Source organism: Manis pentadactyla, chromosome 17 (genome assembly GCF_030020395.1).
Source record: "Manis pentadactyla isolate mManPen7 chromosome 17, mManPen7.hap1, whole genome shotgun sequence".
Lineage (NCBI taxonomy): Eukaryota > Metazoa > Chordata > Mammalia > Pholidota > Manidae > Manis > Manis pentadactyla.
In genome coordinates, this window is record NC_080035.1 from 63,346,414 (window position 1) to 63,369,515 (window position 23,102).

The 23,102-nt window shown below is 41.1% G+C and overlaps 1 protein-coding gene across 6 annotated transcripts in view; it reads left to right on the forward strand.

Annotated features, from left to right (window-relative positions):
* The window catches only part of MYO16 (myosin XVI), a 570,453-nt gene that overhangs the window by 429,859 nt on the left and 117,492 nt on the right, over positions 1-23,102 (forward strand). For 5 of the 6 annotated variants that reach the window (XM_036893691.2, XM_057494601.1, XM_036893690.2 and 2 more), the window contains exons 25-27: positions 3,783-3,958; positions 6,352-6,432; positions 6,707-6,912. In XM_036893691.2, coding sequence (XP_036749586.2) covers positions 3,783-3,958; positions 6,352-6,432; positions 6,707-6,912 — 463 coding nt within the window. The remainder of the gene's footprint in view (positions 1-3,782; positions 3,959-6,351; positions 6,433-6,706; positions 6,913-23,102) is intronic. The other variant, XM_057494602.1, reaches the window with a different exon arrangement.

Here is a 23,102-nt window from a genome sequence, read left to right on the forward strand (position 1 = left end):
GGGGAATCACTGTGCTTGCCTCTCAGGACCTACGGTTATCGAGTCTTCTTAAAGGCTGAGACCAATGATAAAATCATGGGCTTGGAATAATATCACGTAAAAACAAGGAATTGAAATAAATAATCCTATTGATGATCATTGGAAGTATCTGCCTTCTAGTTCTCAGTTATTTGAATTTTAATTTACAATGTACTTCCATTTAAGCCGTATATGTTACGACGATCAAATATATAACATGTTTTTGAAGCTGGTGCAATGCCTTATTCTTTACTTTTGTATTTCGTGGTGATAGAATATATATTTAGAATGAGCATATGATGGCTGCTGATACTGGGATTCTACTAATTTCCAGAGAGTCCCTACATTTTAAAGTCATTCTTTTGTGTAGACTTGCTAACAAGTTCCAAGACAAACAAGTGAATCTTGTTTTATTCTAAATATTTAGGCAATCAGGGCACCTGAGCAAGAGGACAGAATTTTCAGTGTCTCTTTCTATGTTTATACAGGAGGGCCAGAGAATAAATAACCTTAGGCTTTATGAGCCCTCAGGTCTGTTGTAACCTCTCAGTCCTGCTGTTGACAAAGAGAAAGCAGCTGTAGACAACACAAATGGATGTGGCTGTGTTCCACTAAAACTTTATTTACAGAAACAGGTGAACAGGCAGTGGGTGAGGTTCGGCTCGTAAACCATAGCTGCTCCCCCATCCGCCGTACAGGCAGAAGCTGCATGTTTGTGCTGATATTCTGTGAATCTCTGGGATGTTTTGATGCTGTAAATAGTTACTAAAAGTAAGTACACTTTGTAGATAATAATGATATTCTATTTTCAGGTACCTTGCGAAGTACCTGCTTACAGTATCCAATTCAGTCCTCGTGTCATCAAAAAGCTCCTGGATGAGGAAGGTGGTAGGGTCCAGTGAGGGACACTCACGCAGCTGTGTCTGAGACACCCGACTTAGGGGGGCATAGGTCATGCAGACATGCAGCAAACGCTCTCAGCTATGCCTGAGCTTCAAAATAAAATCTACTTGACTCAGAAAGAGGCAAGAAGAGTCCATATCCAGACTATCAAGTCTGCTTAGAGGAACAGAAAATTTCAGATTGACCCAATAATGGTGATAACTATTGAGTCTTGGCATTTCTGCTTATGAGCTGTGCACACCTAAGTTAGCTTCTCCCATTTTTCTGGCAGAAAGACATTCCATGCAAAGTTTACCACAAGGGATGCTTCCCATTTCCATGTAGGGTGACACGAAGAGAACAGCCTGCAGTAAGCGACTCCTTGCAACAGGGAAAGAAGGCCAAGGCTTTCTCTCACCAGGGGGTCCTTTATCAGGTTCTCAGAGGCAGAAGGTCAGCAGACAATCTCTTTTACATCAAGGAAGCAGCTCTCACCTCCCACCTGCTCAGCTGCGGTCAGGGCTCCGATGCTAGTGGCCCAGTGCCTGAGGGTGGCCTCTGGGGTCAGGATGACACCCGTCCAGCAGATGTTTTTCTTTCCCCACTCCCTCTCCCCCTCTCCCCTCTTCCTTTCCTCTGTGTGTGTGTGTGTGTGTGTGTGTATACCTTTGTGTTTGCATGTGCACATATGTTTTCTGAACCATTTAAGAATAAGTCCCATGCATCTTTATGCTTAAAAACTTTGGTAAAGATCCAAAGAAAATGATGTCACCTTACCTAACATCAGTAAATTATCAGAATATTTAACACTGATATACTAGCGATGTCTAATCCAAAGTTCCTATGAAACTTTACCACTTACCCCGCTAATGTTTTCCATGACGGTTTTGCCCCCGTGTCAGGGTCATTTGCTACACTTACTTGCTATTTCTCTTTAGTTCTTTAATCTGGCACATTTCCTCCTCTGTTCTTTTTCTTTTATGACATTGATATATTAAAAAACTAAAAGCCAGTGATTTTTCAGGACGTCCCTCAATCTCTGCTTATCTGACGTCTGCTGACCTGGGCATCAGGGCCCACGGCCGTGGCCAGAACCCCCCCCACCCCGAGGCGAGGGGAGGCCCTCCCCTCTCCTGCTCAGAGACACGGGGAAACCCCGAGGAGACCGTGACCTTGGTCACTTTGTTCTGAGGCCTCCTCCCAGGTTCCCTCATTGGAAGTCGTTTTTTCTTTGTGATAATAAGTGATTTGTAGGGAATTACTTGGAGACAATGTTAACATTCTGTCCCCAGCAAACTCCACCTGTTTGCATATGTGAGTGATTCTGGCCTAAGTCAAGGATTTCTGTCATGGTTTCAGAATTGTGAGTATTACCCTCTGTTTCTCTATCGACAGTGACACTCTGCCGTCAGAGCTCCCCTTTCCCATTGATTAATTATCAGTATGAACTTGTGGATCTGTATTTAAGTCAGTGGATCATAATGCGTTACTGTTATTATTTTGATACTAAAATTACCCGACATGGCCAGTGAGAACTCCTTAGGCTAGCTTGCATGTCCTTTGGACAGATTCCCGTGGCCCTTCTTAGCACTTCCTTATATTTCAAAATGTTCTGGGTCATCTGCCTTGCCTCCCAGCTGGAACTGGCTGTGTGTCCATGAAGCACTGGCTTGTTTGGCAGGAGACTGGCATGAGGGGGCGCTGAGGCCTGGGGGCTTGGAGAGTTCATGTCCACCGGGATGTAGATTGCTCTTGGGCTCTTGTGGAATTGGGAAGTTTAAGATACAGATATAGGTAACATATAGATATGTAGCTATCTTTTTAAAATCATGAATTTATCTCTGATTTCAGTCCAACACCAAAGGACTCCCTTTTGTCTTTCTGCATTCCAAAATTGTATCTCCCTCCTCTGATCCTCCCCAGATCCATGCCTTTTTATGAATGTAGTGATGTTTCTTTGTATGCATTGCTAATAAATATAGCAGCTTGGATGAGCAAAATAATCTGGGTATAGAAAAGATAGAATGTCAACTGCTTTGCTACTAAATATTGCCAACTGTCTGATCCTAAATGATGTATGCACATTACTTCGCATTTTAATCTTTCAGGAATCCAAAGTAGCACTGGCCTGGACGTTTTATAGAAAGAAAACTAAGGCTTAAAAACTGTCCACGCACAGATACAGGTGCCTGCTAGCTCCTTGACCACCAGATGACACTTTTCACCATGCTATGCAAATTTGTAACCAAAAATCTGTTCATCCATGCTCCAATTTCTATCTGAGGTGTCAAGGAATATGGGCCCAGAATTGTTAGAATTTGTATAACCTAACATCTAAAATATGCCAGCTAGCTTCCTTACCTCTGTAGCTTACCTGGATCAGAAAAAGAGGCACTTCTTTCTCTTAACCACTGATAGACCTGTGTGAGGCAGGGTCTCGCACAGTGGTATTGATGGACCACTCTCAGGTGCGTTCCTGTAGTTACTGTCCTGGGATGGGGACTTGCTGACAGAAACCAGAAGTCCTCATGACTTCAGTGCACCGAAGCCCCCTAGTTCTGAGCAGGGAAGACTCAGTTATGGCCAGTCGGAGGTTAGCGGCTGCCCCTCAGCAAAAGAGCAAAGGGCCAATGCTCAGGTGGAGGACAGAGGACCTGGGCAGGCTCCTGGTCGAGGGCAGGGGCTTGTCAGAGTTCATCAGGTGGTGTGATCGTGTGATAACGCGGAAGGTGCAATAGACCCGAAGGGAAATGTCGATCCTCGGTCATGTGTTCCACTTAGAATGTCTTTGTGGTTAAAGCACTTGGATGAGGACTAAGTTTAATGCTCATGTAAATAACGATTTTAATGCCACTTACACTATTCATGTATTTATTTCCCAGCTAGTGAAAATGTCGTGATCAATCATTTGTTCCAGTCGAAATTGTCACAGACGGGCTCCCTGGTATCTCCCTACCGTTCTTCTAAGTTCAGAGGACATAAACCCGCCCTGCTCAGTAAGAAAATGACTGCTTCTTCAATAATTGGAGAAAACAGGAATTATCTAGAACTTAGTAAGGTAGGAGTTTTGGTCATTCTTGCCTGGGAAAGTGTTCCTATGTAGTTACTGTCCTTAGTAGGTTGTTTGAAGATTTGCTTAGCACATCTGCTTCTTTTTAAAAAAAAAATACAAGCATAATTCTGGATACTAATGGAAATAAATTAATATTTTAATTAAAAAATCTAACCAAAAGCATGACTACCTGGAAGATAACCAGAGAGAGGGAATTCTAGGAAAGTACAGGAAAATGAAAATTCAATAGCAAATACAGTATTAGAAATTTTATTGGTTGTCCGTGCAATATCCTGTTCATGTCTCATCTCTGTGCCTGTCTTTTTGATGAATGGGAGGCAACTTCAGGGACAGTGGCTTCGAGGGAATGAACTTAGGCACCTCACCCTGTCGGCATTAATCACTTCACGGACATCAGCTCTCTAAGCAATAAACTGTAGTTTCTCTTACAGACATGGTATATTTTTCAGGTACTAGCATGTTTTCCCTGTGTGTCTGGTACATTTTCACTTATTTTACTATTATACTAATTTTGTAGTGTGTATTTGTCCCACACAAGTGTGGTTGTACTTACAACCTAAAGGTTCTGAACATATGTAAACCAAAACAAAGCATTCAGTAAAGAGTTGTCTCAGACTGATAGAAAACAGGTATGAAATGTTTGAAGTTTAAGAACTCAGTGCCTGACTTGTGGCCTGGCTTGTTTTGCCTGCCTGTACTAAAACCATAAAAGATAAAAAATATGGTTGGGAAGGTGCCCCAGACAATCAATTTTGGAAATTCACTTGTTTTGCACTTAAGCTTACCAATAAAAATAAAGGCATAATTAAATTTTATTGTAATCTATTTTAGAAGAGTGGCAGAAATGTGTATAACCTATTAGAAGTGTGTGTGTGTGTGTGTGTGTGTGTGTGTGTGTAGCCAGGAGCCCCTGAAATTAGGGACCCTTTGAAGTAGTTGGTCCAGCCCTGTGTGATCACAGGAATTCAATCTCCCTACTTACAAAATGGCATATTTTACATAAAAAAGACCAAGGTTACCCTTCCTTGGGAAGATCTTTACTCCTGAGGGTTTGGCTGAACCTCTGGCCCCTCTTCTCAGTCATCCTGGAAATCAAGAGGAAAAAATCACCACACACGTCTACACTGTAATTTTTAACCTTAATTATTAAACATTACCAGGCATAGATGCCATTAGTCTTTTCCCTAAAGGACTGCAAAAGGGAAATAATTCACAGTAGTTCCTCCGTGCAGAAAGGGAAAGTGAGTGTTCAATTTCAAGGGCTAGAGGTTTATTTATTGTGACCATTCCTTGAATGTCCCATCCCTCTCTCCCCTTCAGGCTGCTTGTCCCTGCAGACCCACCCCTCTGCCCAGCAGGGTAGGACTCTGCCCACTATTTAACTGAGCATCCTGTTAGGCTTGTGTGTGTTGCAAACAGGTTGATCTTGGACTGATGGCTTCATTTTGCATTCCCTTGTCAGTTACAATTGATCGTTTCAGCTTGACAGTTCATCTTAATGGAAGGAAACGAGCTACTGCCATGATAGCAATACACCATATTGACAAGAATGTTTTATCAGAACTTTTGCTCCTATCAAGACCTTTTTATTGCAAGATAAATGATTTTGGATCAATAGATACATTGGCCTAAATCTGTATGATTTTGTGAGATGTGAAAATGCATTAGTGGCTGAGGTTCCTTTCAACCCCTGATGGAATTTAATTAATTACCTTTTGCCCTTTATTTCTTCACCCACTGGCTTCATTTACGCTGACTTCTTTTATCTCCATTATCATTTAATCTTTCCTGCATATGAATTCTTTTTCTTTTAAGAGCTGTATATAATTACTTATCGAAGAAAACACAGTCCTTGGTCTTTTTTCAGGCAGGGAATTTACTAACCTCTTTCACTAGGTAAAAGGAAAATGAAGAAAAAGGAGGGAAAGAAAAAAGTAGGAAAGAAACTAACTGTAGTTAACCTTCAGGGGACAAACCAATGACTGTTACAATATTGAATCTTTGTAACATAAAATAGCATTCTTTTGCCTCAGAGTAAACTACATTTCACGATACATGTGGATAACTAGTCATATAAGTAGGACACCAGGGTGAGTTTATTGTGTCACCAAGCAAATCAGGATCCATGTTTATTCTCAAGCTAAAATAGGTGCTGGATGGTGACAGCCGTGTGCTTGGAAGGCTGGCAGGAATGTCGTTGCCCGTTTCCCCAGCGTAGAATGTCATCACAGAAGATCATTTGGCAGATTTATAGTCTGTTTCAAATCTATATCTGCCTGTGAGTGAATTGACATGGATGGGAGGGATTTTTTTTATTCTAAATGGAATTTAGTCGGATACACCTGCTCACCCTGTCTTTCTTGCTGTATTCATTACAGTTGTTCAGAAAGAAGGGAACTTCTGCATTTCTCCAAAGACTGGAACGGGGAGGTCCCGTCACCATTGCCTCACAACTCAGGGTTAGTGAAGTTTTCAGATTTCAAAAATTTACATTTTGTTTTTATCAACCACAGAGGGTTTGCATCGGATTTGTTTTCACATTTTTGACCACTTCAGAAAATAATTAAGTGCTGTGCACAAAACACACACCTCACACACACACACACACGGACACACAATTCATAATAAATAAGAGTCATGGGCTGAAGAAAAAGCATTTTATTGCAAAACTACTTTGCGTTTTCAGTCAGTGTCTTCTTTGGAGAATCACTTGTGTTTTACTTTTTTCGTTAGAAATCTCTGGCGGATATCCTTGGAAAACTTCAGAAGTGCAATCCCCACTTTATTCATTGCGTCAAGCCCAATAAATCAAAGCTGCCAGATACTTTTGATAATTTTTATGTGTCTGCTCAGCTGCAATATATTGGGGTCCTGGAGATGGTGAAGCTCATCCGATACGGGTACCCTGTTCGCCTTTCCTTCTCGGATTTCCTGTCAAGGTAAATTCTACTGTTGCAACATCGCATCCATTGTTCAGGAGACAGCATCCTGCCAGAGCAGGGCAGGGAGCTCCTGTGTTGTGTTTTGTTTTTTTTTCCTGGCATTGCTGTTTTTGTTTACATTCTTCTATCTTGAGTGAAGAGAATACTCTGGTTAACAATGAAATGCCCTGACAAAGCTTATGTATAAAGTCACTGACCTTTGGTAACTTGGAGGCACGTGGATGTTCTCTTAAGTCTGTGGATTCCCTTCGATTTAATATTTATAAAACCATTGCATATAGTGTTTAAATGAAAGTTAGTTTTTAAAAGAAGAACAGATATATATGAATATTCTCTCCTTTGTATTTATGAACAAAATATTTTTTAGATCGGCATTGGCAAATTTATACTCAGGGGCTAAATCCAGCCCACCACCTATTTTCATGAACAAAGTTTTATTGGAACACAGCCAATGGGGAAAATAATGAGAATATCTGTTTTTAGGCAATCAAAAATAAAGGCTGGTCAGTAAAAGGAGAACCAGAAACAATTTGATAATCCTTTACTTAAAAAGATGAAATTGAAAATAATATTGATATAAAATAATAATACTGCAATAACAGAACCTACCATTTATGGTTAAAAGCTAGCTGTTCAACTATAGAATGAAAAATCTGTTTGACAAACCATTCATTTAAGAAAAGAGATTTTAAGACTTTTGGCAAGAAGTTCAGGTGGAGCCGCTAGTGTGAAGAAACTGCTAAACTAAAATAAAAAACAAACCAAAAACTTAAATCACTGTTGAAGATACTTAGTTCAGAACAATGACCATAATATTTAAACTATGACTAAAATTCTCTGTTCGATTTTTATAAGATCTGTTTTTACAGAAGAAGAAAGTAGCATTTGTTCGTTGTGTATGTTGGTAAATTTCACAGATATAAGGAAGAAAATAGAAATCATATGGGTTCACTTGAGCCATCTATTTTTTAAAAACTGATAACAAATCTTTAGAAGAGAAGATAAAGTCAACCACATGTCATAAAAAATCATTTGGTGCATGAATATGATTAACCTGTGGAATATATATTTCAGAGACAAGATATTTGTGTTTAAAAACTCAAAAGATGTTAATGAATCACGCAATAGACTCATTGCCTCCCATTTACAGGCAAGAACTGCTGCGCATTACCGGGGATGCGATAAGTCTGGATATGAGAATCAGACTTGCTTTGTTGGACAGGGTGGTGGGGCCACATTCACTGCCTAGTGTCCGTTCAGGGGTGTTGGGTAAGGGGGGCTGTGGGTCTGCCTCTTCCTATTCCCTACATGGAAATCCATTCCTTGTCTTCAGAAATGCTTGGCCTATTAGGAAGAATATATTTCCCACACATTACAGTTTGGATATCAAGAGTCAGCCCTCCCACTTGCTTAAAACCTGCCCATATACAGATTCCCAGATGTACCCTAGACCTTATGAATGACAACAGGATGTGGGATTGAAACCCCCCTGGTCTGTCTTATGGGGAGGGGTAAGGTGATGTCATCCACTAGTAGCTTGTGGTCTCAGAGGGTCACAGGACTTGGTAAAATACCAGTTTGGTCAGAAGTAGTAACTCCTTTCACGAGCGCTGCTGAGAACAAGTTTTCTAATGGTATCGCCATCAGAATCTCTGTGCACTTGCTAAGTAGATTCATGGCAGCACCCAGAGCTTCAGAATCAGTAGGTCCAGGTGAGACCTAAGAATTAGCGGTCCTAACGAGCTCCCAGGCCAGGTTGATGTTCTGGTGTGCGGACAGCCCTTTGAGAACTGCTGGCTTTGCAGTATCTATCCACCTAGGGACAATGAATTTTCTTGCTTTGCTTTCATTTTTCCAGCTAAGAACTGAGAGGAGGTGAATATAAAATCTCAGGCATTTACTGATTTACTGAATTAAAATATGTAAATTAGCCTAGATTCCCAAGAGATTTGTATATACTTGAAGTTTGGGAAGCACTGTTGATGAGTTCTTATGCTGAATATGAGTAGAATTAATCTCATGGTATGAATAATTTTTTAAATGCATTTAATGCATTTTCTTCTGTTTCTTTATTTTGCTAGGGTGTCCTAGACTCATGTAATCAAAGGAGCTTTGCAATAAAAGCTCCCTTGATGCTCCTCTAGTCTAATCTCTGGTAGCTGCATGAATCTTCCTGACCATTACTCCAACAAGCCATTACTTGAATTGCCCTATTCCCTGACAAGAGGGTAAAGTGGTTGTCTGTGTATGTGCATGCAATATTATATATCATGATGATTAGAAAATTCTTTTTACCTTTGTTTTTATGTTTTTTCTAACTCTAGTTTGACATACATATTCTATGAAGACTTATTGCTGTTAAAATAGTACGTGCAATGAAGATCCTGCTTTACTGTGACTTCTAGGCCGGGGTCATCTTCTGTTCAGTCATGATGCCTGTGCATTATAGGTGTTTAATCCATGGTTTCAGAATGAACCTTAAGGAAGGTTTCGTCATAACAGACACCACAGCCAATACTTTGTTTGAAAGAGTAGTAGGGGGTGGGAAATGATACTTTTTGGTAGATTTTTGCACTTATTTCACCAAGCTCCTTACTTACCAGGAGATCTGATTTCTGCTTATCACTCTTATTTGCAATGGCATATAGGTAGAAATGGAATTATTTACCTATTTCAATGGAAATTTGTCACCATTGCTCTTAAATGAAGGATGACAGTCTGGACTGGTATCACGAAAAACAACAACCCATAGAGAGATCACAAGCTCTATAGTACTTGAACAAAACATAATCCATATACAGCCACATCAAGTAATAAGATAATTTAGTATTTATTCAGAAAGCTCATTAGAAGTTCTAAATTCCCCACAGGCAATCAGGCATCATTATATAAACAAAGCCTAGAGGTGCTATTTAATAGAAATTTTTGGTTGCCAAAATATCATCTAACAGAATGTATTGTTCCCATGTGACATATTTATTTTCTATTTTTATCACCTTATCTTAACTGTTAAAGAATAAAAGGCCGTCAAAACAAATTACCTTTGTTTAGTGTACAAACAGGAATAAGGTCATCACAGAATACTGAACAAAGAAGAAACGATGCCCAGTTTTGAAGGAAGCACCTACTAATTAGATCAGCATTTATTGTTTCTCAAATCCAACATGACAGTAAATGTGGATAATGGACGTTTCTGTGGACTCTGTAGGTAAACATGACGATGTTGTGACTCTGCTTGTGTGGTTTTAACAACTGCCATCATTCTGAGTCTTCCTAACTGACACGAGAGAATCACATGAGTTGGGAGTATCCTATTCTGATGAAGTGTAGAGATATGCCCGTTGAATTCTTCCCCAATAGTGTCAATAGCCTCCTGGTGGGATGGTAAAGATGGAAGGTCCTGTGTCCCATGGTAAGGGACTTGACAAGTTTGGATATATGGGAAAAAGGAAGGAAGCAACAGAGCTAAATTATTATGTGCAAATCATGATATGTAATTGGACTAACCTGTTGATCTGGAATGAATAGGATCCCCAAACTCATTTACTGAGGCCAGTCGATGTGACTGTATTTGGAGATGGGTCCCATGGGGAGATAACTAAGGTTGAATGAGGTCACGAGAGTGGGGCCCTAAGCCAGTAGGATTAGAGTCCCAACAAGAAGAGTTAGCAGGGAGCGTGTTCTCTCTGCTGTGGGGGGACACAGTGGGAAAATAGCTTTCTGCCAGGAAGCGACCTTAGCAGAAAGTTGGTCAGCACCTTAATCTTGGATTTCCCAGCCTCCAGAACTGTGAAAAAACAAACTTCCATTGCTGAAGCCGCCAGTCTGGTTATGTTATTATGTAGCCAGAGCTGGCCGAGGCACCTGTGCTCATAGGTATGTGTTTCTCTGGTGTTACAGGTAGTGAAGCTGGGCAGTCACGTGGGGAAGTTCTGGAACTTTGTGCTAATGGAAGGGAACAGTTCACATGCACATACTGTGTTTCAGAAATGCTGTGGCTTCTTTCACGTAATTGTAAAATACTCAGTGGCATTTACTTGATATTCCCTATTCACTCAGCCATCCTCTCCTTTGGAAAACCTTTCATAAAATCCCACGTTGGTTTGTGTCTCCTCTCTAACCTTCAGAAAGGTCCTGTGTCATACACTTATTGAGCCCTTCCTGAAATATCCATTTATGTGCCAGGCTTAACCACTAGACCAGTGGTTAGCAAACTATAGCCTGTGGGCCCGGTCTAGCCCATTCCCCACTTTCATGTGGCCTGAGGGCTAAAAAATGTGTTTTACCTTTTAAGTTGTTACATTTCAAGTGGTTATATACATACCTCCATAGTATTCGCAGTTCTGCTTCTTGGCGTACAATGCCCAAAATATTTACTCTCTGGCCCTGGACAGAAAGCATTTGCTGCCCTGGCATTAGACCAGAGGCTCCCTGGCTGAAGAACAGGTGTCAGGGCCTGGACTCCGGCAGAGGGCCAATCACCCACGCTTCTATATCTGAACTATGAAACAGCTAAGATCTGATATACTTGTCCACCTTGATAACTTTCTCTAATTTTGGTCTGATTCTTCAGTTTGTGAGATTTTTCTAATAATATTGTAGAAAGCGACTCTCACCAGAATGTTCTGTAGAACATAAAATCCTGTTAGTGGTGTGCAACAGCAGAGGTGTATTTTTCTCTCCCATTAATTAGGCTGTGGTTTAGAAGTAGCACACCTGAGCTCAAACCAACTCTGAGCTGGGTCTCTTCTTCATGATGGAAGCCATGTTTAAAGAGTAGCCCAGATTTTCTCTGTGTTCTAAGGGGGAAGAGAAATGGCTGGAGGCTGTTAAAACTTAGGCAGAGATGTGGCACTTGCAGTCCCTTAGAGTCGACTGATTAAAGGCGGTCTCTTGGCCAAGGCCAACATCAATAGGCGGGGAGAAGTGTCCTACTCTTAGGAGTTACTGCAAAACACAAAGCAAAGAGTAAGAATATGTGGTATACACATTTTGGCTGTTATCTGTTGCTGTGTATCAGACCACCCCAAAAATTGGTGGCATAAAACAGCGATTTATTGTTTCCACCAATACAGTTGGTTAACTTGGCTCAGTGGGGCAATTCTCACTTGGGGTCTTTTCAAAATTTGCAGCCACAGAGCCAAAGAGGCTGGGGTTGGCTGGGCTGAACGCACAGCATGACCTCTTCACTCATGTGCATAGGGCCTCCATGTTCCTTCAGGGTCCTCTGTCCCCAGCACAATCATCTGGACCTCTTCCCTGGAGGCTTGTGGTCCCAAGGGGCCAGAAAGGACACCTGCAGTCCCCTCAGCAGCTAGGCCCGGGACTGGCAGAGAACCACTGCCCCCATGTTCATCCGTCAAAGCAGTGGCAGACCAGCCCAAACCTTTTCACTTGGAGGCAAGTAATTGACAGTGGCCAAATTTGGGACAAAGTACCACATGCTCTTCAGAGGAGAGCGTGCAACAGAGCCATACAGAACCCTCCGCAGCCAGCCCCGTATGTAGGAACTGTTACTGTTTCTTCACTCCCCAGGGAGTCTGGGTGAGTTTGATATGTTGAATAATATGTCATGGGTTTTCTTCCCCATTTTTTTCCAGAATGAAGGAAAGAGTAACATGAGGCAATGCTGAGGAAATGGCTTTGAGGAGTCCTTACAGGGATGGGATGATGCTTTGTACTGTGTGTGGTACCATGCCATGGTTTCCCAAAGCTTCCTTTAATGCTCACAGGCATTATAATTAAGATAGCTTTTCAGTGGTAATCCAGGATTATCAGTGGTAATGTGCCAGATTTTGGTCATCTGTATTTCTAGTCTTCCCAGGCTGCCAACCTTCTAAAGTTTCATCCTCTTCCAGTTTTAGGAGGGCAACCTTTAAGAATCTAACTCTGGACCTGGTGGCAAGCCTCTAGGGTCACGCTCATCATTCATCTATGGCCCTATTTCTGGTTGGCTGGGGAGAGTGGGGCATCATCACTGCAGGGAAAGGTGGACCCTCTAATGAGGTGACCTTATTTGGAAAAGACAGACAGACTTGTCCAGAGGAAACACCATGGGATTGGTATTATGCTTGACGTGGGGAGGGAGCCTGATTTGTGTTTTGAGATTGTTACTGGGTGAGAAATAGTCCTGTTTAGAAATAGTCTGAGTCATTTAGCTTGCTTAAGTGACCCAGCTGTTGCTGAAAGGTCAAGCTGGAAGACACAGAGCTGTGGTATTAAACTGGGAGTGGGGAAGGGGATGAAGAAGGCACACTTCAACTTACAGGATATAATTAATGGGCAGCGGCTGCCCAGCAGAGCAGAATCACCAGTTACAGAACTGGGTTAGAATCTTCTATAATCTTTCCTTGTTACATGGAAGTTACTGTCAACACATGTTTAAAGAAGTGTGGATTAATAAGTTCAGGAGTCATGAAATACTCTGAAAGCTTTCATTGTCAAATGATACATTTTCTTCAGAGAATTTCTGCCAAGTCTCAGTGTATTCTTTCTGCTAAAACCATTCTGTGGGGTTGGCTGATTATCTGATTATTATTTTAATGAAGTTTGGGAGGAAAGGGGACCTGTTACTTTTTCAGTGAACTATAAACTAGAAAAGTCAAGTTTACGTAACAGGTTCTAGAAGTCATTTCAATTTGAGCATAATTAAGTATATCTTTGTTGGGAATTTGTTATACTGCTCAATGGATTATGAATCCTAAATTGCCCCATAATCTACTCTAGCATCTGCAGACTTTTTCTATAAAGGGCCAGATAGTGACTGTTGTAGCCTGCAGGTCAAAGGTCACTGATACAGCTCCCCACCTCTGCCTTGTGTGGACAGCAGCCCCAGGCAGCATGTGATGAAGGGGTGGGGCAGTGCCCCAGCGAGCTGGACCGACATGCACAGAAGGCTGGTGGCTTTGACCCAAGGGCTGCTAATCCTTTATCAAGTCCCACTCTCCCACTTTCTGACAGAAGTGGGGAAAATTTTTCCCTAGAAACAGGGAGAGCTAATAAAGGGTGATGCTGATGTTTGCTTTTGTTCTTCCATGGCCTGGTTTAGACCCTCCTTTCTACTCTACTAAGCTGTGTGATCTCCCACGACAGCACCCATTCACGCGTTCATTCATCATTCATTTCCTCAGCATGTACTCATTCTCATCTTATCCAAGCATTTGACTGGATCAGAGTGGGAGTGACTGTCAGCGGCCATGTCACAGCCTCAGTGCTGGCTGGCATTGCACCCCCAGCATGGGGCACACACTAAACCTGCAGTGTGTCCTCATTATTCCATTCCTCCTGGAAACCTTGGCAGGTACTACTCGCATTATGCGGATATGAGTTATTATGCAATTGATCATCATCAGGGCTTTGACTTAAATTCACCCGAAGTCATGTTGATCAGCAGCGAGGAAGCCGGGGGCTCCAGGCGGAGCTCCTCAGCAGTGTCGTCTGCCTTGATCCTCAAAGCACCCCCACGAGTCCTGTTAAGACAGCACCCTGGTTCATAGTTGAGGAATCTGAGGTGTTGGCCCACCGTCTTGCGCCTCAGCCCTGATGGCATTTTAACCTCCATGATGTAAGATTTGTATCGATACTGGTCTTGTTCCAAGGTAGTTTTTGTTCTGCTTCTCCTCTAGAATGTGCTATTTCTTTATGCTTGTGTGTCATTAGCACCCACAGGCAAAAGCCCAGGGGTGGTGGAGCAGCACGGTGACATTCATGGGGGGAAAGAAATTTCTGGGATTTCTAAAACTCAGCACTGGGCCCTTCTCTCTGGATTACCTTTCCTCTGTTTCCTGAAAAAGTATCTGCCTAGTTTTGCTGTTGGGTGGATTGCAGTTATTCAATCCCTCCCAGCAGCCTTGAGATTCACACCACGGTGACGGTCCCGCTAGGGGACAGGATTCGGAGGGGCCGGTCATGACCTCTGAAAAATGAGCTCAAAGAAGAGTAAGCAAAGGGATCCTTGAAAATGGAGAAGTGCACGTTTGCATTTAAAATAATGTGAAAAATGAAAAGTAAAAGGCTTTCCTGACTTTCTAACAGCCTTGGCAATAAAACCCAAACTGACTAGCCTCACAGGTTAAATGAACATATAATTCCACCTGAGTCAGCATTCAGCATGAAAAAGAAATGAGGGCACTTAAAGCTATTCCAGGGAAATAGACAAGGGGCTATGTTCTCCATGAACTCAAAATTTGGGCAGTTATTTTGTTTTTCATATAATTTTGGGAACCCATTAAAAAATTGAGTCCCAGAAGTTTGAGTCTTATTAGTTACCATTTTATTTACCTGGGTCTTCTCACGTCCCTCCTGTGTTTTATCTTAGTATTTTTAATTTATGTCAGGCAAATCATAGTCACAGGATGCTGCTGCTTTTAGGGCCAAACTAGTTTTAAATAATTACCTATATGTTGCTTGTTTCATTACTTATAAATTATTCTGTACATAGACCAGGAATGTTATTTAATGTGACCGTTTGTATGTGATGGTTTTCATTCATTATATTTAAATGATCTTAATAATTCCAAGGTCTACAGAGACCTTGAGGCCATTACTGGAATCTCTGAAGGGACCTAATCAATACCATCTTCCTTAAGCAATTTTTCATCCAAGTGAGGAGGCAAAATGATGAAATGTTGATTTTCTTGCACAGAAAGTCTAGGTGAAGGACATTGCTTGTAGAGTTAGAGGCCAAAGTGGTAATGGGGCCCCAGAATTAGGCAGACGCACCCCACAGCTGCAGGTATGGACTTAGGTGGGCCTTCCCAGGAGGGAGGCTGTTCCCCTAGGTTTGGAGCTTGGAGAAGCCGAGGGAATCAAGGGTTTCTTTGCCGGGCTTTGCTTGCAAGCAGCTTGGCGTGCTCTGTGTTTTTTCTCACCAAAGTAACCGATTTGAATAGTCAGCCACTCAGACAGAAGTTCCTTGGCTCACCCTAGATGGTGTTTTGTGTTCTGGACCATCAGAGGCAACCCTTGAGCCTGTGAATAATGGGTGTGGCTCTGCCCCCAAGGGACATCTGTGTCTTCCAGAACATTGTTTTCCAGTCTTCAAGAACACTCACTGCTTCTGTGGGTTCCCTTCCGGGACCACTGATAGGCAGCACAGATTTTGCACCCATAGATTCTGAGATGGGCCGACAATGTATTATTTTACTTGATTTCAGGGCCACTCTGTATGTGGGGCTATAAATACACTGTTTCCTGTCCCAAACCCTGTCCTGGCACATTGTCCAAGTGAATCTGTCAGGGATTCTGCAACCAGAACAAATGAAAATATTAAGATTAAGAAAAAAAAAAGCAACTCAAATAATAAAATCCCAGTAGCCTAACTATTCACCAAATTTGACTATAAATCTTCTTCCATTATAAAGTTCCCAGTGAGAAATGAAAGCTCAAAGATTAATACATCTGGGAAATTAAAATCCAAAGACATTCACTTCCAAAGGAATTGAAATCCCAAATCTGATTATCTTGCCTTTCCCAGTTAAATGTCCAAAATTCCATATGCATAAGTTAAATCAGTATTTCTAAATCATTTTTGCCATTGTCTTGCCTGGCTCAGACTTAGCTCGAGGTTCCAGGCATGTCGGCTGAGCTGGGGGCTGTCAGCCTAACAGTGTGAGCAGTCAGTCACTGTATCAGTCTGCCTGGGCTGCTGTGTATCAAGGCACCGCAGACTGGGTGGCTTAGATGACAGACGTTTGTTTCCTCACCGTTCTGGAAACTGCAAGGCCAGGGTCATAGTGCCATCGGGGCTGGTGTCTGAGAAGGCTCTCCCTTTGCATTGCAGATGGCTGCCTTCCTACTGGGTGCTTCCATAGCCTTTCCTGGGTGTGTGCACGGAAAGAGGGTGAGGGAAAGGAGAAGAGGAGACAGGGACAGAGACAGAGTGTTCTCTGCTGTCTCTACTTACAGGGGCACTTGTCCTTTCACATTAAGGCCTCACCCTGACACCCTCATTGAACCTCAGTTGCATCCTAATGGCCCCATCTCCAAATACAGTCACATTGGGGTGTAGAGCCTTAAAATATGAATTTTTGTGGGGGGCACAAGCTTTCAGTGCATAATAGTCACCTGAATGGATCTGACAAATTCAGACCTTGTCTGTGATGTTTAACACCACCATCATCTTTGCATTGAGAATCCAGTGAGTACACAGCAGACTTAGGTTAATTGGGCTCTAACTTCACACACGAAGTTTCAAAATCTATCCCTAGTCTGTAGAGCAGAATTATTCTAGAATCCAATATTTTAGTGACAGGGGGCACTATAAATAATTTTGACAGGAACACAGTATCGGCTGGGACCACCAGGACACTGGTCACTGTACGTTCACCCTGCGCTTAGCTTGCGAGTCGCGTCACTTTTCAGCACCAGGAATCTTTCATCTCTGACATTCCTGTAACTTTAGACTCTGTTAAAGAAAACCTCCTACTGTATGCATGCATACATGGCCAACAAATATTTGTCAAATGAACTAACACATGATCGAGTAATGTTTTAGTTTTCTGTATAGTTTCATAGTTGATTTCGAAATTTTGTGCCCAAGATGTAGTATTCATTGACATCTTATACAAGAGGCATTTGTGGACTAAAAACGTTGTCATTATCTAACCAGCATAAAAAGTTTGCTTTAATCATGCCTAAATATTTCAATTTTAGGGCAGCCATATAGACTGCAGTATGAGATAATATCCCCCATGTTGCCTTTGCCATAGTTGAATAAAATTCCCACTCCCCAACAAACATTGTAAGTCATTTTCTATAATTTCTAGTAATGTGGTACCTGCATAATAATGCATGGATCAGTACTCCTATATTAATTTCAAAAATGGTTTCATTTGATGTTTCTTGGTCTTTGAAATGCTTTGTTAACTAAAAGCATTCTTTATGATATTGCAAGGGTGGAGGGTCAGTTTATGCAGCAGAATATTTTAGGAATAAAAACATCACAGTTAACACTGTATTGATGATCCATGTTGAGGGGAGCAGCTATTTTTAACTAAAAGTGATTACAATTAGAGCTGACCCACTTTATAGCATCTCCAGAGCCTACTCACTTGTATTTTCTACTACAGTAAGACCCTACTACCTATTTGAAAACTTACTTTTTGTAGCGATTTAATAAGTAAATATTTATATTACATGAAATAAAGATTTTTTCAATTAGCAGAATTCATTTCGGAATAAGAGTAATTTGTTGTATTGTTAGGAAATCCATACTTTTCTTAAAATCCATGCATTTAAAATTATGGTGATGACAACATACATTTAAACCTCAAACTAATATTTTCACAAACCTGTCTTCATTTATGACAAAAAATATCCCAACATATTTCTCTGCAGGATCTGAGCAATCTTCTTCACAGCTGTCAAAAATGGGATAACTTATATTAGAAAGGAGCTTTCAATATATTGAAAACAATGAAATTTGCAGAAAAATGGATCATGCAGTTACCAGAAAATTATCAGTGTACATACAGAGGGACTCAAGAGGAAATAATAGGAATAATTTGAGCCATCTCAGCACCTGACAGATGATAACAGACAGGGGCAATGTGACTCTTCAGCTCCGATCACCATGACACTAAAAATCAGAGTCCATTTAAGAACTAGAACAGCCATACAAGACCTAGAACTAGACATTCATTAAAATTATGTCCTCCCTTTTTTGAAGAAAATTCTATTAGTTCTCTCTAAAGCTAAGAAATGGAAGTCATCATTTATACATTAGATTTAGAAAGGCAATGATTATTTAACAAGGCAGTAAAACAAGGAAATTACGTCTGTGTTAATTTTACATTGGAGATAACCTATACATCCTGTCAAGATTGACTTTTGTAGAATTATCAGGAGGAGACCTTTTAAAAGGAGTCATTCCTAGGCCATTGGAAGATCCACTGATCCTGTCCCAGTGTGAATGGGGTATTTGGAGTGGGAATAGATACAGGGTAATATATTTTCTATGTCCAGTAAACCCCAGTGTCAAGACCAACATTGATGCAATATCATCTTCTATACTTGAATCAAAGAGTTCAGTGCTGTTTAATTAGCTACTTTATGTATTGACTTGTAATTCTTGATGATTTGTAATGCTTTGAGCATTACACCAAGTGCAGCATGCCCATTTTGATAGCTGATTTCCACCCACCTGCCCAGCACCCTTATTCAGGGCGATCGGTTGAATGTGTCGTCCTGCACCAGCTGCCGTGCTCTAGCTGTGTCTGGTTGCATAGGACCCCTGGCCTTACCTTTCAGGTCAGATCCCTGCAGTGAACCCCCTTCAGGAGCATGCTCACTGAGGATGATTAATTTCCAACTGCCATGCTAGACTCCACATGAGAAATGCAGTGTCGAAGGCATCTTTTCTCATCCCAGATCTTTATTACTGGAATGGAAAAGATTTGGAATAAAGGAGAGTTTGCTCTTCAACTCCAACATACTATCTCCTCACAGTCTTACCCAGCAGCCTCGGGGGTGCGTACCGGTCTCCTATTCACACTGTGTCCTTAGCACCAAACACAGGGCCTGGTACAAAATTGGTGCCTATATACTTAGCAAAACATTTCAAGTTATGCCTGTGTGTTTTCCAGGGAATGCTCTCCCTCCTTATGCCTCTGCCAATATTTATAAAAGCTGTGTCATTAAACACACACACACACACACACACACACACACACACACAGAAACACACATACACCAATCATTCTTCAGACCAGAATCTTTAAATCAGTGCCTGTCAATCATGACATCCCAGTAGACTAACTGGATTTTTTTTTTTTAAATTATAGATGGCTGAGGTGGGGTCTGGGAAATAGGTAAGGTTGCCAGACTCAGGATGCCCAGTAAATTTAAATTTATGATAAACAACAAATGTTGAAGATTGACAAAAATAGTTACCTTTTAAGGACATCATGACATGTCCTGGATCACAGCTTTAAACATTCCTCTCTCTTCTCTTTGTTCCTTCTCACCCTTACTGTTACCTTCCCTTTCTTCCCTCGCAAATATTTGTGGGTCACTTACTTTACAGAAGAAAATCTTAACCATGCTAGCTAATTGAGTGCTTTTGCAATTTTGTAGACTACAGTATGCAGATCTATTATTTTTATATGTTTCTGTTTTCTATTTGTTGTACATCAATGACTGCTAAATGTTGAGTAAGAGCATTGGATATAAGAACAGAACACTTTATGTCATCCTATGGAGTCTAAATTTAGTTATCTGTCCTCAAATTACTCAAAATATGATGAAAAATATTAAATTATTTCATTTAGTGTACATTTTAATCTTTGCCCCACTATTCAGAGGTAAAGGGTATATGCTTAAGCCTGGAGAAAATATAGATCTATATTTTCATATACTTTGAACCAACATACAACTGCAGGTATACATAGAAATGTGGCCATTTAGGATGTGAATCGACCATTTGGAAGCTAACTGATGAAGCTGTCTTATGACCAAATTACACTGAAAAAGCTACAAACACATTAAATAAACAACAGATGTTGTTTTTTTCTACCTTTCTACCCTATTGAGAATAATCCTTACCCATTAAATATATTTATAACATCAAAAATGCAACCCATCAAATACAAATGACTAATATTGAATAGTTTTGCTGTTGACTAGACCCTGTCAAAACATGTATTATCTTCTACCAGTTACGTGAGCTGCAAGAGAGTCCCATCTAAATCTCAAGCTCATTTCGTCTGATTTCATTTTCCTTCTTTTTCCTCCTAAGAGGAGATAGTCCTCTGGTGTCTATTTAACATGCAAACTAAGCATTAGAAGGAGCGAGAAAATGTGGTTTCTGTTGAAGGCACCCAGAACAGATTTTTTGTTAAATTTCTCTGAATTCCTTTTTATGAATAGGAATTTTATCTATTTCTAAATTTTTAACAGTTTTAATAAACTATGATTAACATACGGTACACAGCACCTGTAATTTTGTCATAAACGTACATCCTAGACACCATGCCGCCAATGAGGATGGCGGTGCATCCACTGCCCCCAGGATTCCTCAGACTCTCTGTCACCTCAGCCTCTCACCCACCTCTGCTTCTCCAGCTCAAACAAGCACCAGTGCATTTTCATTTAAATTAGTTTCATTTCCTACAATATTTTACAACTGGAATCATAAATTATATACTCTATTTTTTGTCTGGCATCTTTCATTCTGCATAATAATTTTGACAATCGACTATATAGGTGTGTGTGTCAGTAGTTTGCTGGGAAGTGTTCCTTTGGTGTTTACTCTGCTGTTGATATTTAAGTTATTCCGTGTATTTGGTTATGACAAGTAGAGCCACCGTGAGCATCTGTGTACAAGTCTTTGTGTGGACACATTTTCATTTTGGGAGTGAAATTGCAGGTTAAAATATAGGAGTGGGATGACAGGGGCATATGGATATTGATGTTTAACTTTAAAAAAAAAACGCCAAACTGTTTTCCAGAACGGTCGTACCGTGTCACGTTCCCACCAGCAGGAGATGAGGGCTCCCCCTCTTCAACACCGGGTTTGGTCAGTCATTTTGTCTGTGACATCATAATGGTGGCGACAGCATCTCACTGTGATTTTACTTCGCATTTCCCTTGGACTAAGGACACTGGGTACCTTTCCACAGCCTTATTTGCTACCCAGATGCATTCTTTGGTGAATTTTCTGCTCAAATGTCTTGCCTAGTGTTTTCACTGGGTTGATTGTTCTTAGACTTCTTTGTATATTCTGAAGACACATAGATATTAAATATTTAATTGGTAGACATTTTATCAAAGACTGGGTCTTGTCTTCAAAATTGTGGAAAAGATTGTATAGAACTGGTGCTGTTTCTTCTTCAAATATTTGGCAGAATTTGTTGGTGGCACCACTTGTGTATGAAGATTTATTTGGAGGGATTTTAAATATGAATTCAATTTTTCTTTAATAGTTTTATGGATATTCATGTTACCTGTTTCATCTTGTTTGGACTTTAAGAATTTGTGTTTTCTGAGGAATTGCTCTAGTCCATCCAATTTGACAAATTTATATCTGTAGGGTCTGTGACAATATTCTTTCTTTTGTTCCTGATACTGATAGTTGTGTCTTCTGTCCTTTGTTTTGCCTTCACCAGTTTTGCTAGAGTTCTGTCAGTTTTGTTTATTCAAAGAACCAGCTTTTGATTTTGATTATCTCTTGTTTTCTGTTCAAACCATCTCATTAATTTCAACTCTTATCTTTATTATTTCATTCCATCTACTCACTTTAGGCTTTTTTGTTTTCTTTTGCCAGTCTTAAGCTGGAGATTTATATTAGCAATATGAAACCTTACTTCCTTTCTAATATAAGCATTTAATATAAATTTCCTTCTACTTGTTTAAACCATACCTTTGAGCTGATGGTAAGTTTACCATTTTTATGGTGTCCCCCGGCCTGGAGCCTAGGCAGCTCTGAACCCAGGCGTGGGCCCTGGTGCAGACAGGAACAGCTGTGCCAGAAGCCCTCCCCTTCAGGACTAAGGGGCAGGGCATGGACCTCGTAAGACTCCAAGCACATGAAAACACTCTGTTTCTTATTTCCTCCACTCTCCTGCCTGATCCTAAGCAGGCCTGTGGCCGAAGGCCCACGGGCACCTAATACTCTGAGCGAGGGGGTGTCCCAGGAAGGGATGAAGCCCTGTTGATGTTCTCTTTCCTGTCAGCCCACAGCTTGGCCCCAGATGCTGATGCAGTCACAGGGCTGCACAGGGAAGTGGGGTGAATAAAGCCCCAGACCTCAGGTTGTGAGACAGGAAAGGGGAGGCCCAGTCCACACAAAAGGGCCAGTGAGACCTGGCAGAGAGGAGATCTGGAAAATGGCACAATAAAGCTCTTTCTTAGCCCATAGCTCACCTCCAAGCTATGTGCATGTGGATCATAGACCAATTCACCTTCAATTGTTCTCAGTTCAATTTATTTTTATAGACTATTTTTAGCACTTTTAGGTTCACAGCAACATTGATTGGAAGATAAAGAGTTTCCATATCTCATGGTGAGCACACATGTGGAGCCTCCCCCACTTATCCACACCCCTCAGCACAGTGGGACACCCGTCACAATTAGTGAGCCCACATTGGCACGCCATGATCACCCAACGTCCGTGATTTGCATTAGGGTCACTTTTAGTATTAGGCATTTTCACCTTCAATTTTGGCAGATATTTTGGGTAAGGTATTGTA